Genomic DNA, 19,793 nt, shown 5'->3' on the forward strand with positions numbered 1-19,793 from the left:
CAATACAATGTGCACAGCGCTCACTTCTTACTAACCGCATTATGACAGCGGACACAACGTAAACAACCCTGATAACGCGCAGCCACGCAACAAACAGGCGCAAAAAGCACTAAAACCCCCAACATCCCCCGTCATATCACCCCCCGCAGGACGCCCCGGACAGACCTGGAGCTCAGCAGCCCTCCTGTCACCCGCACGTCCTGCCAGCGCTCTCTACTTGAGCTCTCGGCTTCAGGGCCTGTAAGCACCGCCCCTTCAGTCACTGACTCCACCCACCTCGGAGGTCACATGTTGCATAACGGAAGAGGAGGTTGCTGGGAGATGTTGTTCTCGGGGGCTACCTGAGCCCGTGGGGGCAATGAGCGCTGGAAGGATGACTAGAAGCGGGAGGAAGATACTCGGAGGAGGAGGAAAGAGCAAGAAGAAGGCTGAGACCCAGGAGCAGTGCGCAGGTAGGGGCTGAGACCCAGGAGCAGTGCGCAGGTAGGGGCTGAGACCCAGGAGCAGTGCGCAGGTAGAGGCTGAGACGCAGGTAGAGGCTGAGACCCAGGCGCAGTGCGCAGGTAGAGGCTGTGTATGAGATCCAGGTGCGCTACTGTACATTACATACAGCACACCTACCAACTTTTGAATTCGGAAAAGAGGGACATTTTAAGCCACGCCCCTAACCACGCCCAATATCCCGCATTAACACATCAAATCACGGGCAGATCCTACTGCGGATCTCTGGACTGTCTGGATATCACTGATATTATGGATCCGGTTATATCGTCTTTGTGTTACTTTTCCTATCTTGGGTATAACATTCGCTCATCACAGCGGCAGCTGCAGGACAAACCAAAAAGCTGAGAACGATGAAAATCAAGAGGGAGACCCTGTGGTGGATGACTTTTCAATGGACAGGTAGCAGAGTTACATGATGGGGTTTTTTTTTTCCAGTTGTGTAACTCTGCTACCGGGCAATGGAAAAATCATCCACCAGAACACCCTTGTAGATCGCTCCGCACACAGCCCCCCTGTAGATAGCTCCACGCACAGCCCCCCTGTAGATGGCTCCACGCACAGCCCCCCTGTAGATGGCTCCACGCACAGCCCCCCTGTAGATGGCTCCACGCACACAGCCCCCCTGTAGATGGCTCCACGCACAGCCCCCCTGTAGATGGCTCCACGCACAGCCCCCCTGTAGATGGCTCCACGCACAGCCCCCCCTGTAGATGGCTCCACGCACAGCCCCCCTGTAGATGGCTCCACGCACAGCCCCCCTGTAGATGGCTCCACGCACAGCCACCCTGTAGATGGCGCCACGCACAGCCCCCCTGTAGATGGCGCCACGCACAGCCCCCCTGTAGATGGCGCCACGCACAGCCCCCCTGTAGATGGCTCCACGCACAGCCCCCCTGTAGATGGCTCCACGCACAGCCCCCCTGTAGATGGCTCCACGCACAGCCCCCCTGTAGATGGCTCCACGCACAGCCCCCCTGTAGATGGCTCCACGCACAGCCCCCTGTAGATGGCGCCAGGCACAGCCCCCCTGTAGATGGCGCCAGGCACAGCCCCCCTGTAGATGGCGCCAGGCACAGCCCCCCTGTAGATGGCGCCAGGCACAGCCCCCCTGTAGATGGCGCCAGGCACAGCCCCCCTGTAGATGGCGCCAGGCACAGCCCCCCTGTAGATGGCGCCAGACACAGCCCCCCTGTAGGTGCCACATTGTTGCCAGAGGTAGAGGTAGCCGGACCTACTGCTGCCATTCTCCGCTCTGCTTTCACTCACCGTCAGGAGTCTTGCAGCGGCGTTCTCACTGGTGTCGATGCCGGCCCAGGAGTGGACCAATCCAGTCACCTGACCGGTGAGGTCAGGTGACAGGTCAGATGACTGGACTGGTCCACTCCCGGGCCGGCATTGATCGCAGTGAGAACACCGCCGCAAGACTCCTGCCTTCTTCTGATCGCTGCTGCAGTCAGCAGCGATCAGCTGTTTGGATGCAGCGACCAGCGGGACATTTTGCAGACCGCCGGGACAGCGTCCCAGTAGCGGAGATTCGGATGTACAGCAATAAAGGGGAGATCCGCCTGCGGTCACCATCGCCTGCACGCGTGGGCGCACTCCCTGTCATCCTTCATTGCTGTTTTTCCCTGTACAGGTAAATATAATCCTCTTGTTTTCAGGTCAGGCCTCGTCCCCGGGAGCGGCGGGTGGTAAGAGAAGGATACAGGTGGAGTATGAGGCGGAGGGCGACACAGACAAGAAACTCAAATGGGAGCCAAAGACTTGGAGGGAACACCTGGAGAACATCCGGCAGATGAGGAGCCGTCGTGATGCCCCAGTGGATCAGATGGGGGCAGAGAAGTGTTTTGATCAGAACGCAGAGCCGCAGGTATCGCCTCGTATATAGCCGCGCTGTACACACAGTGGAGGAGATTGATCAATGGTGTAAGATACCTGCGAGATGTCTGGTACAATAAATTTGGCGCAATAGAATGTTAGATAGAATTCTCTCCCAATACCCACATTCCGTATAATTTCCACATACGCGGCCTGAATTCACTAGAAACCTATTAACCTGAATGTTCATCTATATCCGTATAAATCACAACTGGCCATACACAATAGATTAATGTCGGCCCAATCTCTTTAGTTTCAGGAGGATTGATCTAATAGTTATGGGGGCAGCCCGACGTTACCCAGATGTCTGTAACATATTACCATTCCCAAACGTCGTTTTCTAGAGATAAGCGGCATCATATGTGTTCGGCAGCTGCTTATCTTGCTCTCCCTATTACAGTAAACCATTCATACTCGGCCATTGCGATTGTGTCTGTTTATGGGGGACTCGGGGGGGCTAAATGAGCTTGTATTTCCATGAGGAAGCCAACTCCTGTTTTAAATGTGTTACCGTAAGTGACCACTAGATGGCAGAAAATCCAAAACATCAGGCACTTGGGAAGATTTGACTATTTTTATGCTTTTTGGCCAAGTGGCTACCTATGTAATGCAGGGCAGGGGTCCGCTAAAGTACGAGCCGCTCTTACCAAGCAACTCTCCATTTTCGCATATAGAGAGGGGTCCCAAGCGGGTCACCCCCCCCCCCTTCTATGACGTCCATATACCCTAATAGGCCATTTGGACAGGAGTTGCCTTGATTGGACGACCACTTCAAAGGGGTTCTCCAGATTTTACTTGCTGGGAATTGGCCAACAAGAGAGTCCATGACACCTTTTTTTAATATCAGGATGGAGTTGTAGACCGCTGAGATGCAGCGATCAGCTTTATCCACTAGAGGGGGCAGCTGAGCAGGAGACCCCTCCCCTGTGTCAGCCCAAAGAGATAACGGGAGGGGGGACCCAACAATCCCTTTAGTCTTCCAGTAGGTTATTTTTTTTCAACGGAGAGCTATGTCAGGACCGCACACATATTCTAAGCAGATGGTGGCAACTGTCTGCAGTACAGCGAGGGCCGCAATTGCAACCCCTGTGCCAGAGGCCGTTCTGTCTGCAATGTGATAAATTCAACTACAAGCGCGACGTACATCATAGAATATCGGCCATGATTCCGGCAGCAGGAACTATATTCTGATCAATACAAGAAGGAGCTGCATTCTGCAAACACGCTGGAGCCAGGCGAGGACTGTGTCATTCCTATATGTGTTTGAAGATGCCTTGCAGCAGATGTATACTTTATTGGCTCCTCGCTGGAATGCCAGTAAAAACATATAAAGCCCCCCACTACGTTACCTAGATGAAAGCTATATAAGATCCCTTTATGTTTGGATTTATGTGCACCTGATGTATATCTGGCACCATTCACTCGTTACATCTATAATACATATATATATATATTGTATGGCATCATGTAGGCCTGGCTCCAGGTAAAGGTGGGCCCTTATCTCCTATCCCCCCACCTGCAGCTTGACAAGTGTAGCGTGAGTCTACCCAGATCACCACAACCCCCAGCATCTCCTCGGGTTTCTTCCATGATGTTTTACATAAAAGAACAAGAGTTGTACATCTACACAATGACGATGCAGAATACGGCTCGACTCGAATAAATTATATCGCTGTAGATAAGATAAGGGGGTATTACGATGAGGGACATTTGCATATGTCGTAATTGTCGGATCGGTTGAGGGGGGGGGGGGGTCTCGTGACCCTTATTTAGTTGTATTCACAAACAAATGGAGGAACCGAGGAGCACTTACTGGGCTGTTTCTGTATCTTCCATAGACTACAATGGAGAGTGACACACAAATGCGTAGCTGCTAAACGGGGATCACGGGACCCCAAGTTCTCCTGATAGATGGAGGAAACTGAGGGGGGAACACCTGCTTATCAGCCTTTAGCAAAACTGGATGTTATCACCGCGTTATCAGGGCTAATGACAGAATAATAGGTTTACTGTGCTGCATGAGCCAAGATAAGCAGCTTTGACACTGAGTATAATCGCAACGGGAAGACTGTAGATGGCTGACACAGTGCAGAGTTAGGCAGAAGGGGTATCTGGGGAGGGGTGCGGATGTTCCTGCCCATCTCCAGTTATAGACGCCATTAACTATACCCCCTCATACTGTAAAGGGGGACAGTCCAATTCCCCCCCCCCCTTACTTGGAAGTAAATACTGGAGTTTGAGATCTAGAGCAGTTCGAGGCCTTCAACGATGCTCTGTAGTACTTTTTTGGACTTCGGATCCTGTAGTGATGATTCTCCCAGTGTGTTACCTTATAGGCGATGCGCTACCAGGTCCTGCTGTCCTTGATGCTGTCCAGCCAGACGAAGGACAACGTGACCTCCGCAGCTATGACCAAGTTACGAGAACATGGACTAACGGTGGGCAGGATACTGAAGACCGATGAGGAGACGCTGGGGAAACTTATCTATCCAGTGGGATTCTGGAAGGTGACTGAATGATTGGCATGATTGTCCCTGATAGAGGGGGGGGGGGTGTAATTTACTAACGTAATAACATCAGTTTTGTAGTGTAATTGAGTAATGGCTATTTTTGGTGTGAACGCCATGTTTATGGAGGCCTTGGTGTAAATCGCTTTTGGCGCTATGCAATACCACTTTTGTCCTGCAGTGGCCGCTTCAGGAGAAATGTATGGCTGCTAGAAGCTTCCCCAGGCGATCGCAGCTAATCATCGCTGTTTCAGCTGCACAACTCTGTCCTCATTCAGAGAAGGGACCAGGCGGGACAACTCTTTTCAGTTTGGAATAAGTGACATCCTGTTTTGTTATCGTAGAACAAGGTTAAATACATCAAGAAGACGACAGAGATACTTCAGGAACAGTACGCCGGTGACATTCCTGATAATGTAGCAGAGCTGGTGAAGCTTCCTGGGGTGGGACCTAAAATGGCTCATCTAATTATGGATATTGCCTGGAACAAGGTGTCTGGCATTGGTAAGCATAGTAATGGCTACTGGTTGCTGACATTGGCAGGTTCCTATTTCACTTCAGATACATTTTATTTATGATGATCTTCTACAGATCATTTACACACCGCAGTTACTCCTAGATTTGGTCGGAGTTAATTGAATTACATGCAGAATCGGTGTTTAAACTCAGCCTTCCAGTAAAAGTCCTTTAATCCGGCACCTTATAGTCCAGAAATCCAGGTAATTCAGATTACAACAAACAAAAATTTTGCCCATTTATGGCATGTCCATAGGATATTCCAAAATGTTTAGATAGATGCTGGTCCCACCCCTGGGACCCCCACCTATCTCTACAACAGAGTGCCCTGACCCCCGTCCTTCCTTCTCCCGCTATTTCTGTGAACGTCGAGTGAATGGGAGTTACGGAAACCACGTAGCTCGGCTGATTCCGTACTCCCAGCCAGTTTGTTACTCAGTGGTCAGAGTCCAGCGACAGAAGGTTGGACGGGTGTCAGGGGGCCCCCTTCTAGATGTAGGTGGGATCCCAGGTGTGGGACCCGCATCTATGGGACTTTTATAGAATATCCTGTGGATATGCCAAAACTGTTGGAGATGGGAAAACCCCTTTAAAGGGGAAACTAAACTTTCAGCGCTGAGACCCCCACCGATCGCTAAAATTAAGCGGCAGAAACGCTCGGGTAAGCGCTGAGCCAAGGAAACGGTGTACGGACTCAATAAGTCTATGGGCCCGTACACCAACTGCTCACCCGATTAGTTTTAGCGATTGGTGGGGGTTTCAGTGCTCGGACCACCACCGATCAAAACTTCTGACATGTCACTATGAACGTTTAATTACCCTTTAAGATGGCCATACACATACAAATGTTTTTGACCCATCGACAGCGATTTCGCCCGACTCCCCTATATGGTCAACTTTAGTCCCATGCCGGATTATGTGTAAAATGATTTGATAGTCCGGTACCGAAGAAATCCAGTGGACGATTGCGCATAATTGTTCAATGTGGGCCTCACGCGGTCAGGACCTAAGTTACGTGTATGACCCTATTAAACTACATTGACATGGAAAGTGACTGGATCAGAACCGCCTGCTGTCTCCTCAGGTGTGGACACTCACGTGCATCGTATTTCCAACAGACTGAAGTGGGTAAAAAAAGAAACCAAGACCCCTGAAGGCACACGTGTGGCCCTCGAGGACTGGCTGCCGAGGTGAGGGTCAAGATGGCTATAAATGTTTACATGTCTTATTTGCCCATCCTCACTATCTCTGCTGAATTGCAGTGTTGTGATATAAGCGAGGTTGGGTAGAGAAAAGTGAGGTCACATATCGAAGGTTAGAATGAGCAAGGCCCCAGCAGCACAGAGCATTTCAGGAGAGGAGGGTGATGATCTTGTGGATCTAGCGAGAGGTCTGTCCACTCATGTGATGTTAGTTGAGGACGGGCAAATGGTGAGTTGGGAATTAGATAATTATAGGAGCAGGGTTCCACAGCAGCACAGAGTATTTTAGAAGCACACAGATTTCGAGATAATGTTTGTGAGGACAGGGCTGCATGTGGCAGCGTCGTGACAGGAGGATCCAGACTGAGACAGAACGTGGAGCAGAGTAGTCCTACAAGAAAAATGTCACATTGATGGTTGTGTTTTGTCTTGTAACGTCACCACATCCCTACTCGTGGTTTGATATGTGACCTATTTGTGTCCATAGGGATCTCTGGAGCGAAATCAACTGGCTTTTGGTCGGGTTCGGGCAGCAAGTTTGCCTCCCGGTGTCCCCCCGATGCTCTGACTGCCTGAACAGAGACATCTGTCCTGGAGCAAATATAAAAAAGTGATGGGGCCCCGGGCCCTCAGACGGGGGAACAGAGGGAAAGAAGGAAGTGAATAGCCTTGGAAGTTACAAGTTGAAAACAGGTTTCGGCTACCTCTATTTTATGGGGTTGTCTGGTTTTGAAAACCGTTAATAAATGGGGGGTCTACTAAGAGTATCTCTCGCTCTGGAGGACCTAGGCCTGTCCCTGTATTACATACACAGCCCATGGATTTATGAGATCTGTGTAATACCTAATTTTCCCTGTGGTGGCGCTGCAGGGATTTTGAACACTTGCTGCTGGTTCTCCCGTAGATTACAGCTGATCGCTAGGGAACCCTTTTCACAAAAAAGGCTTTGTCCAAAGTGGATAATCCCTTTTAATCTACTGTAACCAAGTATGGGCCCCATTTCTACAGTCCTTGTGATACTGATTTTTGTAGCGTATATTTATATAATATAAATAAAAGTAACATTTATTTTTTATATCTTTATTATGTTGTGTAATGTCCTTCTATTTGATGCACTAGATCATTTAAGGGATCGTCCTATCAGGATAGTCCACATCCTATTAGGTCATAGAGGGGGTCGCCTATTTAGGACCTATCGCCCCGGACCCGTCCATGTGTTATATAAACTGTGTGTTGTATAAAAAGCCGCTCCCCATTTTACCTCACAATTGATATAGCAAATTAGATTGGGCCTAATGCATAAAATTTGTCAGTATTATCCATAGCAACCAATCAAATCACCTCAAGATACAACCGGGAATCTGATCGGTTGCTATAGGCAACACGGGCCGAATTCTTAAGGGGGTATCGCCATTATAGGTAAGCGCTGAAATAAAGGCTCACATATATTGATCTACATTATTTGGTGCATATATTAAATGGGTTGTACAGGATTGGAAAAAAAATGTCTGCTGTCTTCCACAAATAGTGCCACACCTGTCCATGGGTCGTGTCTGGTATTGCAGCTAGGCTCCATTGAACGGGACTGAACTGCAATACCAGACATAGACGGTGAGTATCTCTTGCTCTGGAGGACCCAGCGTGTCCGTGTGTTACATTGACAGCCCATTGATTTACATGAGAATACTGTGTAATACCTCATTTTCCCTGTGGTGGCGCTGTAGGGATATCAAACACTTTCTATAGGTTCTCCTATAGATTACAACCGATCACTGGGGAACCCTTCTAACAAAAAGGGCTTGTCCAAAATAGACCATCCCTTTTAATCTACTGTAACAAAGTATAGGCCCCATTAATTTAACTGTTTTTGCAAGAGTGCAGCCATGGTTTCCTAATCCTGTGCGACCCCAAAAAAATCACGGGGTGGGGGGTGGCACAACATGTTCATGTATGTATCTCTTTATGGCAGCCGATGCAACCACTTTACATTCGGCAAACGTGCGTCGGGGGACCCCTGTTCACCACCACAAGATGTACCGTAAATGTTGATGGGAATACCCATTTAATATGTGATTGACAGCTCTGTTCTCAGGTCGGGATACACACGATGCCTGCTCAATCTTCATCATCGGTGACATCACGCATAAAACCCCCGTACTTGGGAAAGCCTTTATTATGCACATAGCAGTTTACAATATGTTGTGTCGTAGATAAATGTTATCAGATGTGCCTTACATAATTACAGGTTTAAAAGTACAAAAATATGATTCCAAACAGAGCTACATAGAGGCAGCTTCCTGGCCATGTGCAGTCCAGAGGTCTTCCATCTATACTGTCCGTCATACAAAACTATACCGCAGACCTCACATTCTACCAGCAGGGGGCAGCATTTAAGGGCGTATGCAGTCTGTTGCCCCTACCCAGTCCGTGCCTGCCATACTGATGAGATGTGGTGTAGTTTACATAGGCATTAGCCTCGTTTCTGCCAGTGGTCAGGTTTTACAAGGCTTGAAATAATTCTAGGTCCATTTAAAAAAAAATTCCATTGGTTTGTTAAAAATGATCATCATCAGCGACCTCGCGCTCCGACAGCCGTTTCCTTCATATGTCAATCCATTCGCATAACATGCCGTCTCCACGATTCAGTCCACGTTCTACGCCATTTCCACCGAGCAGTCCAGAGTGTTATGGTCCGACCCAAGGACCGTGTTATCCAGCGATTAAAGGTGAAGATATCCGGTTCTCCTGTTCCTTTCCACCTACACGTGCCAGTCTATACGGCTAGTCTTATGCATCAAGCTGGTTTTCTGATCTCTGGTATAAAACCAACAGAATGGTTACGTCTGATTAATTGAGTTACTCTGAGTAAAAATAAAGTCAACTTCCAAAAACTCTCCATATAATGGCTTATGTTCATTTTAGCCACACAGCTTAGTCTAGATCCTGCTACATAAAAATGCAGAGTGATGGGATTACGCTCGGCCTGAATATTGTGTGATGGGATTGGTCTTAAGATAAAGGCTGAGTGAGGGATCGCACGCAGCCTGAGAGCCAAGTGATGGGACTAAGATCAAACCGAACGCCGAGTAATGGGATCGTACGCAGCCTGAACGCCGAGTAATGGGACCGCGCGCAGCCTGAACGCCGAGTAATGGGACCGCGCGCAGCCTGAACGCCGAGTAATGGGACCGTACGCAGCCTGAGTGCCGAGTGATGGGACTAAGATCAAACTGAACGCCGAGTAATGGGATCGCACGCAGCCTGAACGCCGAGTAATGGGATCGCACGCAGCCTGAACGCCGAGTAATGGGATCGCACGCAGCCTGAACGCCGAGTAATGGGATCGCACGCAGCCTGAACGCCGACTAATGGGATCGCACGCAGTCTGAATGCCGACTAATGGGATTGCACGCAGCCTGAACGCCGCGTAATGGGATCGCACACAGCCTGAATGCCGACTAATGGGATCGTACGCAGCCTGAATGCCGAGGGATGGGACTAAGATCAAACTGAACGCCGAGTAATGGGATCGCACGCAGCCTGAACGCCGAGTAATGGGATCGCACGCAGCCTGAACGCAGAGTAATGGGATCGCACGCAGCCTGAACGCCGACAAATGGGATCGCACGCAGCCTGAATGCCGTCTAATGGGATCGTACGCAGCCTGAATGCCGAGTAATGGGATCGCACGCAGCCTGAATGTCAAGTGATGGGACTAAGATCAAACTGAACGCCGAGTAATGGGATCGCACGCAGCCTGAACGCCGACTAATGGGATCGCACGCAGCCTGAATGTCGAGTGATGGGACTAAGATCAAACAGAACGCCTAGAAATGGGATCGTACGCAGCCTGAATGCCGAGTAATGGGATCGCACGCAGCCTGAACGCCGAGTAATGGGATCACGCTCGACCTGAATACTATGTGAAGAGATCGCACACAGCCTTAATGCAGAGTGATCGGTTCATGCTGGGCTGAATACTGTGTGATGGGATCTGTCACTAGTTTAGTATTGCCCAATCTCCCAGCTAATCTAATAGGCGCTGTCACACTGATAATAGTTAAAATTGTGTCCCAAAAAGTTTATTATTTTAAAAGTTATGAGCTTTTTTCTATATATGCAAATGAGGTTATGCTAGACAAGTGGGCGTCACCACCAGCAATTCTGAGGCGGAGCCTCTTCACTGCCTCTGACGCTGTCCTATCCGCATGAAGCTGCTTCACACAGTGTGAGAGACTGAGGCTGGAGGGAAGGGGATCACTTCAAATAGCCATATCTCAGGCTGTGGACCACCTAGAGCAGTGGTTCTGGTGTTATATAAAAGAGGAGATTCTAATACAGTTCTAGCTGTGAAACAACCGGAGATATCTCCAGTTTAAAACAGTCGGGAATGGAAGCTGTGTACTATATGATCAGGCAGGGAAGGGGAGAAGCTGTATGCGGATTGGACAGAGTCATACAGAAAACATTACACCGCCCAGAGTGAAAAGAAAGAGTCACCTCCCATTTGGCAAGTATAGCCAAATTAGCATATTTAGAAAAACGCTCATAACTGCAAATAAACGTTTTTGAAAAAAAAAATCACACATCATCATAGCGACAATTATTAATAAACTGGTGACAGATCCTCTTTAAGCTAAATGAAGGGTAAGGGATTGAGTGCCACCTGACTGCTGAGTGATGGGACCAAATCAACATGAATACCCTGATGAGATTGCACACAGCCCGAATGCTGAGTGATGGGACCAGGATTAAGCGAAATCCTGAAAGATTGTACCAATCTAAAAGCTGAGCGGGGGAGTGAGCTCAAAATAATCGCTAAATGTTGAGATCAAGTTCTACCTGACTGCCAGCGCTGACATGGGGATTGATCTGAATACTGAGTGATGGGCCTGGACTTGAGTTGGATCCGCAACACCGCAATCGATTTTAATACATCATATCCATAGGCTGATGAAGGGACGTGTATATAAAAAAATCACCTCCACCGGTGCCGTCCGAGATCTCCACTCAGGGTTCAATTTACGTAATTTACAAAATTGTACAGAATTATTTTAGACCAGTCCAGCAATATCTGTACAACCGCAGCAACGTGGTTAGCATCAGACAGATCGTGGTGCGTCCCCTGTAATGACGTCTGACCGCAAGGGATAATATAAACAAGCCCGGTATATGGGATAATTACTGGTGCCAAATCTGGAATTATCATCAGAAAACCTTTTATTATGTCTTCCTCCAACTCCCTGGTCGTAGTCTGAGAACGTGAGAGACTTTAAATGTCTGAATAATAAAGATTTCAGGCTTCCTGGATACATTTTTCCCCCGATTGCACGATATAACTACATATTATATTATCCAATGGCTGACAAAAAGTTTGCCTGACAAAAACGGGGCATTTTCATTCTGGCCACTAGGGGGCAGCATCGCTTTAGAAAAATGTAACAAGAAAACTTTTTCTTTTTGTTGTTGTTTTTCATGAAGATTTATTGTAAAAAGATATTTTATTTGGCCAGAATTTACCTAATCCCCCCCCTGATGTGATTAAAACCACATTCCTGGGTCAGGCTGTGGGCTATATATTTTGTAAGAGGAGCTTTCAAATGGACAACATGATCTCACCGGCCTGTTAATCTGGGACATAAGAGGTATTAACGTAGAGCAGGGTTTTTAATTAGAGTGAATGTCTAAGGCCATACATGAAATCTCAGCTTCTACGTAAGATCCAGGCTTACTACCCTGACAGCTCAGCCCTTGCAGCTAAGGCCAGATTATTCAGTGAAAGTAAATAGGCCAAATGTTTTTGGAATTTTTGATTTAGCACCTTAAAGAACATCTATCGTGGGAGAAGGAGGCGCTTTTAACATTATTTATTCATTCAATATGTCCCCTAATGGTGGAGAGCTGCTGCAACAATACTCTGCTTGGTCTACAAAAAACGATCTTCAGTCGTTCAATTGAGCAACCAGTCCTGTATGCTTAAGGTTATTTGCCCCAGTACGCAGACTTGTGCCCTGGAGCAAGGGGGCAACCAGTTGTCATAAAAAGTAGGACAGTCCGAATCTCCAGAGCAGAGCTGTGATTGGCAGCAACAATGATATAAAAGAAGTTATGCCCTCAAGGGTTAATCTAATCTCATTCGGACTTCTATAGGTGACATCATGGCTCACTTCCATGTTATTTGGATCTATGCATAGGTCTCTGACAGCTAAGCGCGGGTATACTAATCCTAAATCCCAGTGGCAGATTGCTGAGTGACTTGATGCCGAGCCGAGTTATTTTTCCATTTAACTCAAACCATGTGCACATCAGTTGGGTAAGCGAGAGCCAGCGGTTCTGGGCTGCAGCAAGGAATGTGTGACCCCCACGGGACAGTCTGACGTGCAATACTCTGCCTATTCCTTGAGCCCCAAACTGTACCCCCCCCCCCTCCTGATGCACTAAATGCAAAGGATGATAAAGACAAATCTGAGGGTTTTTTCTTTTCCGTAAGCTCAACGACTATAAGCTGCTGTCAGCAACATGATTCGGATACGCTACTTTCCATTACCCGGAGGAGTTAGCAGCAAGAGCCGTGACTGCCAGGAAGAAATTGTGCAATCCTCCGATCACACGGAGAAGGTTCCTTGGAATGATTATTTTGTTAGTGAATGATACTACTTCTAGCTTGCCAGGGTCCGTGCCCCGAATGGAGGGTGGGCACATGTGACAGATCTCAATGATGATCTGAGTGGTCCCAAGCGGGGGAAATCATACATCCTAATCCTTGGTGGAACCGCAGGACAGGATGAGGAAACAGTCTTATAAACACAGGAGGAGGACAATGCAGCTGTCAGGACCCCGCTGGTTTAGCAATGGAGAATGGTTGTCCTTGTTGTCAGTTCCCAGAATTCATTGCTTTCTCTGTCTACATTCCAGTCTTCTTTGAAGCCCCCAGTACACCCATGTGACAATAATGCCCCCGTAGAACACACCATGGGCAGATCCGTCCTCCGATGCTGGTGAGGGTATAATATGTGGCCTGGCACTGAAGAGTCAACATTATATGCCTTGAAATGCCACATAGCTGAAATGGTTAAACAGATATAGGTTTGGTGACATCGTTAGTTGGTTTTAATCCTCCGGCGCTCCGGTTAATACACAGTGTTTAGTGGGAGAAAGGGGTTTGAGTCCTGCGACCGCTCTCATCCCGACCGTTCATGTCTTGGGAGGCAAGATCAGAAGTTGCTGAAAATTTCGTGTTTCTTACTCCAGTCCATTGGGGGAGCTTTTTTATTGGCTCTCTTGGCGCGGGCCTTTTCCTTTGCCTCGGCTGCTGTGGGGCTGAGACGTAGCCCGCTCTCTTCAAAAGGATCTTTTTCGATCAGGTCACCTGCCTGCAACACAAAAGGTGTAATGGGCAGTATTAGTTAAATCTAATATTACATATATAGCCAATATATTCAATAATGTACAGAGAATATCAGCCTGAGGCTGCACTACTGAGAGATTGTGAGGACATGTCCTTTTCTGATTTGTGCAGTGTTCTCAGACCTTGTGTGGATCCAAATCACAAAATACATCATCGATGTACCCACATATACACATAACTGTTCAAGCCAGGTAGGCTGTAGATATTATTTTTATTGGCATGTGGGTATTTATTGTATAGGTTTGCTTATATTGGCTATACATATGCTAAGCTGCTGGCAAATATATGTTTTGATATTTCAGACTGTGGCCTTTGGATCTCTGCTAGAACCGGTCTCAAATGACCTCATATCAACTGCTCCATGCGATCACAGCATAGAAAGGACTTGGAAGCTTTTATTACCTGTGAGTCTTTGTCGGGGCTCTGCAAATCACTGTGAGATGAAGAAGTTGAGGAGCCGCCATTGAACTGTAAAAAAAAAACCGTAACTCAGATTTTGTCCTATAAGCCTTAAAGGAGTTGTCTGCTTTAAAAATCCCTATTTCATATGGATCATTATGTTAAAAGCTGATAAGCGGAGGCCTGCTCTCTCAACCAAAGTCAAGCGTTGCGTCTATTGGTTGCCTCATGACAGACAGGGGGCTAATAATATGGGCTCCTTTGTCAGCAGCTAATCTTCAACCTGCTGACCGCCATCATGAGAAGTAGAAGAACCTGCAATATTATCCCCTTTAGGTCTCTACTCTGACAAATTTCCTTTAATCCATCTGAAAGCAGAAGCTGCAGACAATCCCATAGATTGAAGGATTTGGTGCGATCATTTGCAGGGGGGAGAAGCTTGTGTGACAGGCAGAAGGCTGTATAACAGGTTATGGGATATAGAAAGCCGCCTGCTGAGTGTAAGCACATTGCTCGCCTGGAGTTATACACCCAACACGCTCAATAATCAGCGCCTTGGCAAATGGCTGAACATTTCCTGCCTGGAGTCCGCCCAGGATTCAGCAGGGTGGGGGTTTACACTTGGCGCTTCTCAATATATGGCAGAGACTGTTTATGAAACGAAAGCATAAAAATAGCAAGTTCCTCTTACAAGTGTAGAGACTCGTTACTTCCCAAACAAGTAGGGAAAAGCCCGCAATGGCGGAAGCTACAGTGCGCGCACAGCCCACACCTCATATAGGCCAAAATATGGATAGCATGAGACACAAAAACTTCTCTCCAATCAGACAAATATCTGATCATTTTCTTTGGCGGGACTTCATACTCCTACCACCCAGGCGCCAATTTTTGGAGGGAAAGTCCCTACTTTTGACCCAAATTGCTCCTAAGATGTTCCTATTTTAGAACTCTGGTTCCCAGCTACATGTTCGCGCTGACCCTAATAATTTTTTGATGATTTATTCCTGTTTTTTTTTTAACATGCCCCCTCCTTCATTATGCGAGTGTTGGGAACCATGTATACTGACCTGTGTTTTGGTCACTCCATTGGTCAGCGACTGAGGGATTACACCTAAAGACGAAAACAAAGCATACAGGTTTCAGGAGGAAATTTAATTTGGATTCGCAAAGCTGCGGCTACAAGAATAAGTTAATGATTACAACTTTAAGGGGTGCCCGCTTTGGACAATCCCTACTTGTTGGAAGGGTCCCTTAACAATAACCTGATCAAAAATGTCTACCTGTTGGGACCCCCAGTGATCAGCTGTAATCTGTGGGGAAACCTGGCAGTAAGTGTTCAATTTCCCTGCAGTGCCACCACAGGAGAAATTAAGTATTACACCGTGCCCAATCAATCAGATAACAGTTTTCCAGCACCAATTTTTATACAACTCTCTCAATGTCCAAGACAATATGGCTGACGGGATGTACCTCCTTTGATATGAGCTTCAGTTGGTATGACCCCCAACTTCCTGAAATATTCATCTGTTTCTGGGTCCACCACCAGCAACGTCGTCTCGTTATCTTTGGTCTTTATATTCGCTACCACCTCAGAATGCTTCATACCATCTACGATCTGTCTATTCACCTGCAGAGAGAGATATAGTAGCCACCTTAAGATATGACGGGTGCAAGAGATTGACATTCAGTTTTAGAAATGGACTCTTGGGATTCCCACGTGTCCTTGTAATGTTTGGTTCCCCAACACTAGACATGGCGGCCGGCAGTGTATGGTCTGTGCCCCACATTGGAGGTTCCTCTGACTCTTTTAGGGGAGTCATCATATTATTAAATCCTTACGTTAGAAATATCAATTTTATAGGTTTTTTTTTTCTTTTATCTAAATAACGTTAATTAACTGTACAATGAAAAGTTCTGCTATACTTTAATACACTTTTTGTTTCAGATTTCTACCCTCTCTCAGATCTCCGCTTTTTGTCAGTGAACAGAAACTCAACTACGTCCAGAGGCTCTGGATGTAAACGTTTCCATCCACTATCAGCAAGCGGATATCTTGAAATGGGTGAGAAATTGAAACACAAAGGAGGGAATTTATTAAGAATGGCATCCATAAATTGGTCGCACACTTGCTACATCCGGTCCCTCCCGGTTAACCTCGCCCTCTGTTTTGAACACTTTTTAAAAGTGGCGAAAGGAGCAAAAAATTGCAAATGTTTGCGCAAATATAGCGTGTGCCAAAGTTTGCCGCTTTTTTTACACCAGAAAAGTGACATAAAACTTATCACATTTTACGTGTCGCTGCTTTTATAACTGAAGTGACCAGAAAACGACACGAGGCGTCTGAGGTAATTTCAAGTCTCCGTCCATACACGAGGCTTGTGAAACATCTTCTTTCTGGATGAGGGATAGCAGGGAAGTTACAGGGATTTTTTTTTTATCGCTCCTACAGCTTATGGGAACTATTCCATTACTGGGGAATTGCTATTCAAGCAATTTCCTAACGTATTGTGAAAAGTGGAGACATGTTTAGATGTGACAAAGCCAACCCCTCGGCGGAGCAGACTGAATAGTGCCCCGTGTAATATGCAAACACAAGTGCTGGGCCGCCGTCTGACAATGTGTGGGAACCATAAAAGAATGTATTGTGTGGTTACGAGCCTTGTGCGGTGACCTGCTGGCAACGGAGGGGTTAAGAGGACCCTTGTTTCTGTTTAGAAAATGGTCTCTTTTCTCCGATCCCTGCACTCGGCTCTGGCAATGAAAACAAACACCAAGGCCTTTCTTCCCTCGTTGCCTAGCAACCGCTTCCTACTTTCTCCTCAGAAATAATTACTCTGCTCTGTTCTGGGCCACATAGCTTTGCGTTACCCTCCGTCTCCCCTCCCTCTCACCATCACCCCCTTATTCTTTCTGAGCTCCCCCCCCCCCCCACCCTCACATACAACTTCTCTTTTCTTATACTTGTTCATCCAGCCTCCCCTCAGACTATTCCCAAATTTTTCCAAATAATTACCCAACACCATCTAGACTACCAACTCAGCGACGACACCTCTCGCGCTCCCATCCGGTATCGACGAGCGCTCCAAGAATAGGTGGAGCGTACGCCGTACAAGCCGCCTGACCCTGAATTTGACACCCATGAACTCTTAGCTTATGTTTAGTAATTATAGAAAGACTGCCGAAAATACATAAGATGTGGACTCTCTCATGAAGGACAAGTTAAAGAGACACTACACTTACAGTGCCTATATAACGAGTGATTTTGATTGGCCGATCGGCCATGGGTTGGCCATTTTCTATATATAACGACCGTCACCTGAAATCTGTCAGGGAGTCGATCTGACATGTCAAATGTTTTTTTGGTCGTTGGTCATGGGACTGATCATATCATCGGTCGTACAAAACCAAGATGTCCCTGAAGAGAATGAAACGGTCATGAAATGGACGGTAGATAAATAAATTCGTAAAATTTTTACCCCCCCCTGAAGATGTCGTTTTCCATCATTTGGGAAAGAAAATGGCTCCGTTTAAAGGCCCTTCTACATGGGTCGATGATTGGACCACCGCTCGTTCCCGATCGTTGCCCTGTGTAAACAGGGCAGTGGTCAGCCCAAGAATGGCTCGTTCACCGGCTGGTCGCATCTTTTATGCCACCATCAAAATGTTGTTTGTCGGCATAAACAGCGGACGTGTTGCCAAGATGCCAAATGTATGGGAAGGAACGATCATTTCTCCCCATGCTCCCGATCATTGGTCCATGTAAATAGAGTAAATAAGTGGCAAAAGACATGCTGTTATTGTCAGCGCTCGTTACCGGGAAGAAAAACTACCGGTATAAAACCTCAAGGCCCTGTTCACACGGCGGATTTTACGTGGCGGGTTCCGCCGCGGAATTATTTTATCCGTCGACAGGAAGATTCCTCTTCCCATTGACTTCAATGGGAGGTTCAGAATCCGCCTGAAGATCGAGCGGGACGCTTCTTTTTACCACTAGATGAAAAACATCAGCCAGCAGGAAAAAGTACCGTTAGACTCCCATTGAAATGAATCCGCCGCAAAAATTCCGCCATGTAAACAGGCAGGTTGATGGGCAGTTGGATGTCATCTATTGCTCGCTGTTATCAGCCAAGTCAGGCTAGGAAATGACTGATTGTAGAATTCTTCAATGGGATGACAGATCGGAAGTCCCTGCCCCCATAATCACTACCTTAGGCCCCATGCACACGACCGTGCCCGTGATCACGGTCCATGATTACAGCCGCGGACTGTCACCCACATTTGGGCATATGGGCCGTGCTCCCATTATAAACTTTCTACGGCCCGGACACCTTCCCGTAAATATACGGGATGGTGTCAGTCGGCCATAGAAATGAACGGGACCGTAATTATGGATAAAATCTACGGTGGTGTCCATGGGGCCTTATGTGTCATACCTACAGCAGATGAGGCTTGTCTAGCGCTCATACTATACACGGTGATGTTATAGAACGCTCCACTCTAATGTAAAGGGTGTCTTAAAACGTTTAACTAATAAAGATATTTTGTCAGAACAATTTATGTTTTTTTATTCTGGTTGTCACGGCTACGTGAATGATGTACATACATGTGCGTACATATACTAACATACAAATACACGTGTGAAGTTTATTAACCGTGCATACTTGCCAACAGTCCCCATTGTCATGGGACTGTCCAATCAATCGGGCATTTGGGAGTGTTCCTGGGCGGGGCTTAAAGGCGTAACGCAATTACAGTAAAGATCTATACATGTCCCTGGACATAGCCATATGAACAAGAATAAAAACGACCATTGTGGGAATGGCCCTAATCCAAACCGCCCAACATTTAAATCCCCATTTGTAGGACATTATTAAGCCCCACCCCATTCTGCTCAGAAACGCCCACTTTGACTCATATTTGCATAAGCCCTTCCCCTTTGAGGGCCGGTTGGGAGGTACGGTAGTCACTGACTAGAGTGTTTGGGACGTTGAGTGCGACTTCCTTTTTTTTAATTTCACGACTAAACATTGTCTTTTTAGTTTATGAAGGCTGTCAGGGAATGTTGGGAGTTGTAGTTTTGCAGCTGAAAATCCACGGATTGGAGACCACTCCATTAGTGGGTGGGTAGATTTAGTCAAAGTTGGCGGGGTCTTCGGGCTGCCAGGACATATTGAGAGTTGTAGTTTTGCAGCAGCTGAAGAGCCACAGTATGGAGATCACGGGGAGACCCTTACCCAGGCCGGTCCCCGTTTGCGTGGATGGATTCAGCCCGAACAAAGACACGACAACCCAAACTGCAGCCACATTGGCAATGATAAAGTCGCCGTGGTCATACTAGTACTCTGTATTTACGAGGAGCCAGCATGCAAAACATCCGCG

General features: G+C 47.2%; 3 protein-coding genes across 6 annotated transcripts in view; 1 reads left to right on the forward strand and 2 right to left on the reverse strand.

Moving 5' to 3' along the window:
• The window catches only part of TSC2 (TSC complex subunit 2), a 37,443-nt gene extending 36,995 nt beyond the window's left edge, over nt 1–448 (reverse strand). For 2 of the 4 annotated variants that reach the window (XM_075830554.1, XM_075830553.1), the window contains exon 1: nt 166–448. The gene's annotated coding sequence lies outside the window, so the exon portion shown is untranslated. The remainder of the gene's footprint in view (nt 1–165) is intronic. The other 2 variants (XM_075830557.1, XM_075830556.1) reach the window with 1 other exon arrangement.
• Nucleotides 169–7,690, forward strand: NTHL1 (nth like DNA glycosylase 1). Its single transcript, XM_075830559.1, has 6 exons — nt 169–452; nt 2,166–2,374; nt 4,719–4,889; nt 5,234–5,393; nt 6,490–6,595; nt 7,095–7,690. The coding sequence occupies exons 1-6, from the start codon at nt 359–361 to the stop codon at nt 7,219–7,221; spliced, it is 867 nt and encodes a 288-aa protein (XP_075686674.1). The 5' UTR covers nt 169–358; the 3' UTR covers nt 7,222–7,690.
• A 1,072-nt stretch (nt 7,691–8,762) lies between these two features.
• The window catches only part of NHERF2 (NHERF family PDZ scaffold protein 2), a 77,190-nt gene continuing 66,159 nt past the window's right edge, over nt 8,763–19,793 (reverse strand). Inside the window, exons 4-7 of the mRNA XM_075830558.1 lie at nt 15,885–16,041; nt 15,482–15,525; nt 14,418–14,483; nt 8,763–13,980 (exon numbers count right to left, since the gene is read on the reverse strand). Of these exons, the coding sequence (XP_075686673.1) occupies nt 13,822–13,980; nt 14,418–14,483; nt 15,482–15,525; nt 15,885–16,041 (426 nt within the window). The 3' untranslated portion in view covers nt 8,763–13,821. The remainder of the gene's footprint in view (nt 13,981–14,417; nt 14,484–15,481; nt 15,526–15,884; nt 16,042–19,793) is intronic.

Source organism: Rhinoderma darwinii, chromosome 6, assembly GCF_050947455.1.
Source record: "Rhinoderma darwinii isolate aRhiDar2 chromosome 6, aRhiDar2.hap1, whole genome shotgun sequence".
NCBI lineage: Eukaryota > Metazoa > Chordata > Amphibia > Anura > Rhinodermatidae > Rhinoderma > Rhinoderma darwinii.

What these genes read in the sequence shown, in the direction of transcription:
- NTHL1 (XM_075830559.1), top strand. Translation starts at nt 359, where the DNA reads ATGAGCGCTGGAAGGATGACTAGAAGCGGGAGGAAGATACTCGGAGGA. An exon ending in GACCCAGGAGCAGTGCGCAG is followed by an intron (nt 453 to 2,165) that starts GTAGGGGCTGAG and finishes TCTTGTTTTCAG; the next exon opens with GTCAGGCCTCGTCCCCGGGA. An exon ending in ATCAGAACGCAGAGCCGCAG is followed by an intron (nt 2,375 to 4,718) that starts GTATCGCCTCGT and finishes GTTACCTTATAG; the next exon opens with GCGATGCGCTACCAGGTCCT.